General features: G+C 63.5%; 1 protein-coding gene across 1 annotated transcript; it reads right to left on the reverse strand.

The window, feature by feature from the left end:
• Positions 1-5,408: 5,408 nt before the first annotated feature.
• On the reverse strand, positions 5,409-8,220 carry CRYBB2 (crystallin beta B2). The gene is made up of 5 exons (XM_054219081.1): positions 8,167-8,220; positions 7,285-7,403; positions 6,298-6,430; positions 5,714-5,856; positions 5,409-5,577 (listed from the first exon to the last, which is right to left on the reverse strand). Exons 1-5 carry the CDS (start codon positions 8,218-8,220, stop codon positions 5,409-5,411), a joined length of 618 nt encoding a protein of 205 aa, XP_054075056.1.
• Between the last annotated feature and the right edge of the window lie 1,672 nt (positions 8,221-9,892).

Genomic DNA, 9,892 nt, shown 5'->3' on the forward strand with positions numbered 1-9,892 from the left:
TCTACACGCCACAGCTGAGCGTTGATAAATCACAAATCTGCCCTGAAAACCACAAGACTTTAATAATATATGCTGGGTTCCTGCTTATTTTTCCTTTCCATTCTTAAGCCCTTAGTATTTGTGGCTACGGTGTGCGTGTATGCACAAACATGGGGCTGGAGGCTCAATTTCATTTAAAGAAAAATAAAAAATCTGAGCTGAGAATCTCATGTAATCACGTGGCTCCAGAAGCTGGAGAATTAAACACAGCAACAATAATTCTCAAAGGACAAAAATCTGTGAAACCCGCAGTAAACTCCTAACAGTTGGCAAGGCGCATTCAATACCCAAAGTATCCAGGCTGCAGATAAGATAAAAACTTCCCCCCACTATGACTAAGAATAAACATTTCATATTTTTCAAGACTCTTGTTTTTTTAGCCAATTATTTCCCCGACCTTGGCGCGTCTCCCAGGGCCTCGGCACCCTGCGCGGGAAGGGGGATTTGCCCCGCTGCCCCCGCTGGGCTCGGTGGGAAGGCAAAGGGAAGCCAGCGGGAGCACACGGGCGCTTTTTCATCTCGTTTCGTCCCATTTGCTTCCCCTTCGCCAGCCCATCCCGCACCCGACACGGTCCCCCATGACGGCACGTTCCACGGACAGACAGCGGCCGATGCTCAAGTTGAAAAACAAAATAGGGAGGAAAAGGCACCTAAGTCTCAGGGGTGACTTAACCGGCGTTTTGCATCATTTTTATTCTTGCATTAATTACTCCGTGGCAAATTGCTGCTGTGTTTTCCCCTGCAGGCAGCTCCCGTTCCCGAGGGGGCACATCCCGGGCTGCCGGCGCTCGCTGCGGGGGACGAACCTGCAGAGGGTCCCAGGGGGTCCCCACCGCCCGGTGGCACCTGCGGCTCCCGCAAGCACTGAACGTCCCCCAGCCACCGCGGGCATCGGCGGGAACGACCCCCCGAGGGGGGCTGAAACCCAGCGGGGCCGATGGCAGAGGGGTTTGAGCCAGTATTTGCTGGGAGGAAAAAAAATTAAAATACTTCGCCAGTCTGGAGAACAGCTTTAGCTCTCCCGTCTATTGGCATGACAGCAAAACCACCCACCCGCCGGCAGAGCCGTGGGACTGCTGAAATATCACCAGCCACCGCCGCTGACGGCACCCGCTGTTCCTCCCCCCGCAGCGAGGCCCGGGGGGCAACGGGGAGGGACAATGTCCAAGAGACACAGTTTGGGGTGGCCGGGGACACCGGGTCGCTGTGGCCGGGGATAAGGGGGGTGAGCGGCAGGATAGCAGCCTGCCAGATGGCACCTCCCCAGCTCGCATGGGAAGGAGGCGGTCTTGTGCTTTTGAATAAAATTTTTTAAAAAATAATTAAAAAAAAATTTAAAAAAAAATATCCCGGTATGTTTCTCTCTGAGCCAGCGACGGCGACTGCTCAGCCGTGCCGAGCGTTGCACCTTTGGAGCGATCACGTCTTCCGAAACCCTGGGTTCAGTGGTGACGTTCCCAATGGTGGCGACTCCCCCCCAAAAGCCAAGGACGCTGCTCGCGCCGATGAATCGCCTTCACCCTCAAACCCGGCCCTGGCTCCTCGGCAGCTCAGTGCAGCCTCACGTGCCGATCAGTGGCTCTCGCTGCTCGGCAAACAGCCTCCGAGCCTCCCATTTCTGCTCCCCCCGCAGGTCCTGCCATGTCTATGGTTTCTCCAAAAGGAGAAGGGGAGGTGGAAGGAGGAAACATCCCAGAGGAGGACACGGAGACGGAGCGAGCAGCCCACGCTGCCGTCTCCAGCCCCACGCTCCGGTGGGGTGTATCCAAACCTCTGGGAAAGCCATAACGGGGTGAAAAAGGAACCCTGCGAGAGGAGCTCGGAGGAGGTGCCTCGGCATTGCCCCCCGAGAGCCGAACCCCAGCTTTCCCTGCTCCCATGGCGCAGCCACCCTGTGCCAGCGCAGGGGCTCGTGGCGTGCCCTGTCCTCTGTCCCCCCCCGGGGCAGGGCTGGGCGCCACGGCCGGGGACGGCGGCAGAGGGTGCAGCGGTTGTTCACGCCATCACCTCCCGAGCGCTGCCGGCAGCCGCTGGGCAAACTGGGTGGCAGCCGGAGTCCCAACATCTGACAGCTCCCGCCTCGGCGTTTGGCACAGGGTGACACCAGACCCACTCTGCCCCGGGGCCTGGGGACCGCAGGGACGGGCTGCCACCGCTCCCCCTCTCTGCTCGCCCTCCCCAGACCAGACCCGGCTCTTTGCCTCTCTCCGCCCAGACCCTGCCTCTGGGAAGACTGGGAGATCTGCCCACCCTGCCCGGGTTGCCTGCGCAGATGGTCTCCCATTCGTTATCCGTGTCTGCTTAAAAACGCAGCCAGATGGGGAGGTGGCTCTCTCCGCAGCTATCCCTACCCGTAGCAGCCGGGAACAGCAGTGATGCTGGGAGCCTGACCAGGGGATAACGCCGCTCGCCCCCCCAGGAGGAGAGCTGGGGACCTGCCAGCAGCGTGTCCATGCTCGGTCCCAGCTGGCAGCCGCGGTGGCCCGGTGGCAGGGGGAGGGATGATGCCCCACAGCCATCCCTGCAGCTCGGGGTCCCTCCGCGGGCAGCGGGGACATGGCAGGGAGCGGGGAGCGCGGTGCTCTGTGCTGGCACAGCACCTCTCCAGCCCGGCCAAAGACGGTGACACCCGGCAGCGCCGTTTGCAGGACGGGATGTGACTTCCTTCAGCAAGGGCAGGTTTTGGGGATGCAGTTACCAGTGAGCAACCGAGACAGAACAGGAGCAGCTGCCACATAACAGAAGCCCTCGCTCGGTCAGGAAAACACGTCTCCTCCTACGCAATCCCCTGCAGAAACCGCCGGCTCCGGTGCGCTGCCATCGCCCCACGGCAAGCAGGGTGCAGCCCACCCACCGGGGCAAAGCACCCACCTGGGGGTCACGTCCTGCTCGTGCCACGGCCGCTCTGTTTCCTCCTACCTCAGCCACGAAAGCTCATGGCTAGCCACGAGGAGTCCCATCCTGGGGAGGTGATGGCACCGGCCAGGACGCCGGGGTGGGGGTCGCGGCATCACTGAGTCCCCTTGCCACGGGCACCTGGGGCAGCGTGGTGGTCCCCAGTGCCCCGGGGAGCAGCCTGGGGTCAGAGAGTGGAAAAACCCACCCCAGCAGAGCTGAAGCCGCATCAGGTTGAGCTGAGGGCACCCACCTGAGTGCAACCAGCTGCCAGATGAGGAAATCCCCCTGACAAGCCCCACATGAGCCGCCTCTGGGCTCATTCACATTTTCCTCTTCTGCTTTCGGTGCTTTTCCCCCCAGGACCCCCCCACTGCTCACAGCCGGGCTCTGCGGTCCCCGAGGGGGCCGCCCCGCTCCCTGGCTGCAGGGACCTCAGGTCTCTGCTCTCCACCTCGCTGCTGATTTCACCAGTTTGCACCCCCAGAAGATGCCGTTTCCCACTAACAACTCACGGCCGGACACCCAGGCGAGGCAGAACCCGCCCGTCAGCAGCACAGAGGGCCGCGCGTCGCTACTTCCATTAAACCCCCATTTTTCACGAGAAATTTTCGGGTCTGGGGTCATTCCGAATTTTCCCCGTTGAGGGAAACGCAGAGATTTTCGCCGGGAAGCGTCTGGGTCGAGGCGACGCTGCCAAAGCACGACTCGCCGAGGAGCTGGCATTTCGCAGCAACGTTTGGCAAATGATTAATTCAGATTATCGCCCGGTGGAGCTGGGCCTTGCCAACGCAGTGATTTATGCTGGGCTCAGTCATCCTGAGCGCAGCGGAAAAGGCTTTGAAACACGGAGGATTCAGGGGGCAAAACACCGTCCGCCAGGGTGGTCGCACGTGGGAGGTGATGGGGAGAAGGGCGGCGCATCCCTGTCTCCCTGCGATTCCCGGTTTTGCCGGTGTTCATGCCAAAACGCTGCAGCGGAGCAGCCACAGGCAGGTGCCCACTCCCCGGGAGCTGCGGTGCACGGGAGAGGAACCAGCGCGGAGTTTGCCGGGGTGTCCCATCAGACACCCATCACTGGGGATGGCTACCAAGATGACGAGGGGACTGGAACACCTCTCTTATGAAGAAAGGCTGAGGGATTTGGGTCTTTTTAGTCTGGAAAAAAGACGACTGAGGGGGGACCTTATCAACGCTTATAAATACTTGAAGGGTGGGGGTCAGGAGGATGGGGCCAGGCTCTTTTCAGTGGTGCCCGGTGACAGGGCAAGGGGTAACAGGCACAAACTTGACCATGGGAAGTTCCACCTAAACATGAGGAGGAACTTCTTTACCCTGAGGGTGGCAGAGCCCTGGCACAGGCTGCCCAGAGAGGTGGGGGAGTCTCTGTCTCTGGAGACATTCCAGACCCACCTGGACGCGTTCCTGTGCCACCTGCTCTGGGTGACCCTGCTCTGGCAGGGGGTTGGACGGGATGATCCAGAGGTCCCTTCCAACCCCTGCCAGTCTGGGATTCTGGGATTCTGGGATTCCGGGAAGCAGCCCCCCGACCCGTTCAGCCCCCCGAACCCCGCAGCCACCCCGCACCACCAAGCCGCAGTGACACACAGCCACTGCCACCCCTGCGTCCTGCCGGTGGAGGGGACGGGGCCAGCCCAGCAGCCTCCATCGCCACCTCCACTGCCCCGCCGAGCCCCCCCCCGCGCAGGGGGCGGCTGCAGTTCCTCTGTGGCAGCAGGTGTTCGGCAGCTTCGTTTGGCTCATCTTACGATGCGAATAACTAATGCATTATTTAGCATCATTCATGCTAAAATAAAGCATTATTGCTGATTAAAGCTTATTATGCTTAATAATTAAAACAATTATTTGGCTTGGAGGCATCCTGGCTGGGAAGGCAAACCCCCCCAAACCCTCGGTGCATCCACCCTGGCACCGCGGCGTTTTGGGGACGCTCTTGCGTGGCTGCGGAGGAGCCGCTCACCCTTTTCCGTGCCCCCCAGGAGAGTGCTGAGCCCCGCAGTCATCATGGTCATACTGGATCCCACCGCGCCCAAGGGGTGCTGGCTGCGGAGGAGGTGAGCAGCTCCCGTCCCTCCTGCTGGACCCCCAGACCCCCGGCTCACCTCCCTCCGGCCAGTTTGGTGGTCTACCAGTGCCAGCTGGTGACCACAGCGATGCCGCTGGTGAGGAGCGGGTGGTATGCGGGCAGCACAGGGACCCTGGGAGTGCAGCCCCCCACTCCCCGCCCAGGAGCACGGGGTCAGGACGGGCATCCCGCGGGTGGGTTTCCCCCATGACCCCCCCCAGGAATGAAGGGGCCAGAGCCGTGACTTTGAAACTCCAAGCTTTATTCAGTTGCTTCGGCAGCGGCGTGCATCACACGGGGGGAGACGGGAGGCGAGGCCGCAGGGGGGGCAGCGGCGGCCGGGGGAAAGCTTGCTCCGCTCCCCGCGCCCCGGCGTGGGCCGGGGGCTCTAGTTGGTGGGGTGGTAAGCGCCACGCTGGTGCCACTGCATGTCCCGGATGCGCCTGACCGACTGGATCTGGGGGTGCTGGGCGCCGAAATCTGAGCTGTCCTTGTAGTCCCCCTTTTCAAACAGGTACTGGTAGCCCCGGTAGCCAGGGTACTGGTATCCCACCCACCTGCCAAAGCAAGCATGGGAGGGGGGGTCACACACCATCACCCGGCCCAGCAGCCGCGGCACGGCACAGCCGAGGCTGCTCAGCCACGCGATGCTCCGGCATCACGCAGGTCCCCCCGCCACCCCCCGGTACTCACGTGCCGCTCTGCACCCGCACGGATGAGACCTTCTCCTGGTAGCCGTGTGCGTGGAAGCTGGGCACATCGTCATCTATGATCTCGATCTTCTTGCCGGTGAAGCTGGGGTTTTCGTACAGCACGATCTTGTGCTCCTGGCTGTCCTGCAGCGGGGAGAGCAGAAACGGGGCATCAGCGGCAGCCGGCACCCAGGGCTGGGAAGGGGGTGAGGGGTAGGGGGGGGCAAAGCCCAGGGCTATGGGGAAACCGAGGCGAGGGGCCGGCACCGTGTGCCGCCGCTCCCACCGATGCCGGGGGGGTGCTCCGCATCCCTCCATCCAGCTCTGAGAGCCGGCGCCTGCGTGGGCACTGCCAGACTTACCAGCAGACGTCCTCCGCTCTGGGGTCACCTGCCACTGCCCCCGTCCCCACGCTCCCTCCGACCCCCCCACCGGCTCCCCGGGCCCCGAGGGCTGGGGCGAGGGTGCGCAGGAGGGGGTGCCCCTCCGCCCGCGGGGCTGGGGAGGGCGGGGGAAGGCTGGGGAAGACTTCTGGCTGCAGACCTTGGTCTGGCGGGTGGGTAGTGGCTGTCTGGGTGCTCTCACCACTTTGATGGGTCTCAGGGAAGTGATGCTGTCGCTTCTCCGGCTGTTGGTCCAGGAGTCCCAGCGGGGGTACTCCCCCTTCTCAAACACAAACTGCTCCCCTTTGCAGCTTGCCTGCTCGTAGCCCACCCAGCTGGAAGAGAGCAGGGGACGAGCTTCAGTCGGGGCGGCAGCAGCACCCCCGCACTGACCCCGGCAAATGCCCTCGGGCTGAGCCCCGGCCCGTGCCCCCCGGCAGAGCGCAGACCCCTCTGCTCCCTGTTGGAAAGCGGAAAGGAGCAGCGTGGTGCGCGCTGGCAGGGTGGGAGCGGGCAGAGCAATGCCCCCGGCCCGCACACGGCACAGCCAGTCCCGGGTCTCTGCTGGCAACGGCACGGCAGAAGCGCCGGCATTGCCGGTGAGGATGCTCAGACGTGGTGACCACCCAGCCCTGGTCACCAGGGACCCACAGAAGGACGGGATCACCCACACGTCCCCGATGGGGCTGTGCTCCTGCCCTGCTGTTCCTGGGTGCAGTGCGCTGCCAGCCTTGGGGTGCGGGCAGGGAACCCCCCCCCCCGGCGCTTCCCCAGGCGCTTTTCAGGGGCTCCCCATTGCCCAGAGCCCCCAGCCTGAGTAACACACGCAGCGGTCAGGATGGGGAGAGGAGGTGCCACCGAGGGGGTGCCATCCCCGCCTGTCCCTGTGCCCAAAGGGAAGGGCACCAAACTGGGGTAACGCCGCCATCCCTGTCCATGCCCACACCCCTCCAGCTCCCCTCCACCGAGCAGGGCTGGGGGACACCAGCCCACCCAGGGGACCCTGTCACCCCCTGCTCACCCGCTGGCATCCCCCGGCACCGGGCACCCACCGGGACGAGGTGGGGAAGCAGCACAGCAGCGTCGGCTGGGTGAAATCCGGGGTACAGAGGGGAGATCCCCTCCACATCCCAGCCCCTGCCTCCCTCCCGCCCACCGCCGTGGCCCCACCAGCCCCCCCAGCACGTACGGTCCGGAGTGCACGAGGATGGAGCCCACTTTGTCCACGCCGGCTTCCTTCAGGTTGGGGCAGGCACCGCTGAGCTCATGGCAGCGGCCCTGGAAGTTCTCCTGCTCGAAGATGGCAATCTGGAAGAGAGCGGGGGCCTCAGAGCGGGACACGCTGCCCCTGGCACTACGAGGGGGCGGGCACGCACCGTCCCCAGCCACTGGCTCAGCACATCTGCTGCAGCCCAGACATCACGCTGCCCCCCAAAACCTGCGCGTCAGCGGCTTTTAACCATCCTGCGAGCATGGACCAACGCTTCCATCCCTCTGAGCGCGCGGCTCTGGCTCCTGGATGTCCGCGGGTCCCTGCCGGCGCCGGCCCAGCGCCCTGGTGCCGCTCACAGCGTGGTGCCTGCGCTCACGCCAGGCTTCAAACAGCCGAGCGGCTGCGGCTCGAGCATCGCGGCCGCCAGCGGGACACAAGGAGCGGGGCACCCAGCACACACGGGGGGAGGCAGCGGGGCAGCGCCGGGGGCTGAGCGCCGCCAGCTCAGCAGGGATTTCATGGGTCAGTGGGGCGGCGGGGGACAGATCTGCTGTGTCTGCAGAGCTTAGGAGTTGATCCGCTCCCACCCGCTCCACCCGCACCGGGGCCGTGGGATGCCGGCAAAATCCCGTGCATCTCCCACCCCTCGTCCCTCTGCGAACGGCTCAGCGCCGCAGCCACGACGCTCGGCACTAGCCGGGAGCACGGCGGGGTGACGGCGAGGGGCTGCATGACGGCAGTTCAGCTGCTCCCAGCCCGGCTGGGTCCCGGGACAACCCAGGAGGATGATTTGGGTGCTCGGTAAGACCGAGGGTGCCCCAGTCCCACCACAGAGCGGAGGAGAAGCCACACACCAACCTTGGAGCTGGCTTGCTGCTGCTTGGAGGCTGGCATTTGGTGCTCGGAAGCCATCATAAGCTGGGTTGTCTGCTGCCTTGGGAGGAAAACTCAGAAAGTTACAAGCTGCCACCCAGGACGTAGCCGGCACCGTGCTCACCACCCCGCGTCCGTACCCCACAGCCCGCCGGGCGCTTGGCCCCTGGCTGCTCCCTGCTGCTGAGCTTCATGGAAAGGGGTGCTGGGGCTCAGGCTCGTGGCACGTGGGCACAGACCGGGTTTGCCAGGGCCAGTTCCCGCTCAGGGCTGCTCGGCACCACTCGCTCGTGGGGCAAACTTCCCCAGGCTCAGGCCCAGGAGGAGCCCAGGTGATGGTCCCAGCATCACGGGTCCCACCCATGATGGGACCTGCAAAGGGTCTCCAGCCCGGAATAAGGGGATCTGTGAGCCCAGGGCATTCCCGAGTCATTCCTGGGGGAGCCCAGCCCCTGCGGCTGAGGTTTTTCCTGCTGTCCCTGCTCAGCAAGTAACAGCCGAGGAGTCCCTGTCCCATGCGGGTGCCTGAAGGAGGTGATGGGGAGAAGCACCGGGGCTCCCACCATCACCTCCAGTCAAGCAAGTGCATGTGCAGGGTCGTCCCTACGAAGGACCTTCGTCCTCAATCCCAGCGGGACCCCCAGTGTCTGAGCAGGCTCCAAACCAGGTGAAAATGGCTCTTTCCCAATACAACAAAAACAGAGCCATGGCCAGGTGGCAATACCCCTGAGCTGGCCACCCGGTTTGGGCTACAGGGACAGGACTGTCCCCGCGGCTCACCCCGCCGAATGCCCGCATCCCGCTGCCACCTCCGCACCTCTGCCCGGCGCCGCGGGACGGAGCAACGGCACCAGGGGTCGGGAGGAGGCAAGGGCAAAAAAGAGGACAACAAATAGAAAAGTCTTACCAGTTATACCAGTACCCGCTTGAGCCAGTGAAGGGCTGGGGCCGAGAGGTGGAATTTATACCGAGCCGCAGAAGAATGGTGCCAAAACTATTTACAAAATAGTTAAAGCATGATTCAAAGCGAGAATGCTGGATTAAAACCCAATGAAAACCAAGGTCAGCTGATCGGCTGCAGCCTTTGTCTCCCCAAACACCAAGTCGGGGAGTTATTTCATTAGCTTTCACATTCGAGTCGCCCGCTTTGTTGGGTTTGTTGGCAAGGAGATTTGGAGTTTGCATGCATCAGCCGAATGCATGCCAAGACCCAGACTGGCCCTTGCAAACAAAGCGCCCGCCAGCCCTGCTTCAGGAGTTTTGGAGCCAGAGACTTTATCCCTCCGACAAACCAGCGAGCCGCCCCGCTGCTGGGACTGCCGAAAACTGCTGAAGTTGGCTCTTTCCATGCGCGATAAAACGAGCCTTCAAATAACTGGTAAACGCCTGGCTTTGCCCGTCTGCATCCCCAGCGAGGGAGCGCCCGCACCCCACACCGTGCTGCCGCGGAGGGACCCTGCGATGCTCCTGGGGACACCACGGGACCCCCTTCCCGCAGCCGACCCGGGGCCTCGGGGATGGGCAGGGGCAGGATCTGGTCCCGGTGGCACCGTGAAGCGGGGCAGCACCTGGGCAGCATCCCCAGCCTGAGCGCGGGGGCAGGCGGGTGCCAGGCCTTGGGTTCCTCCTCCGTTATCCCCCTCCCTTTTGGGATCCCAGAAGCGTCCCAGCCCCAGGGGGCTGCAGGAACCGCAGCACGGCGGCCCCTCCA

Source organism: Rissa tridactyla, chromosome 13 (assembly GCF_028500815.1).
Source record: "Rissa tridactyla isolate bRisTri1 chromosome 13, bRisTri1.patW.cur.20221130, whole genome shotgun sequence".
In the NCBI taxonomy this organism is placed as follows: domain Eukaryota; kingdom Metazoa; phylum Chordata; class Aves; order Charadriiformes; family Laridae; genus Rissa; species Rissa tridactyla.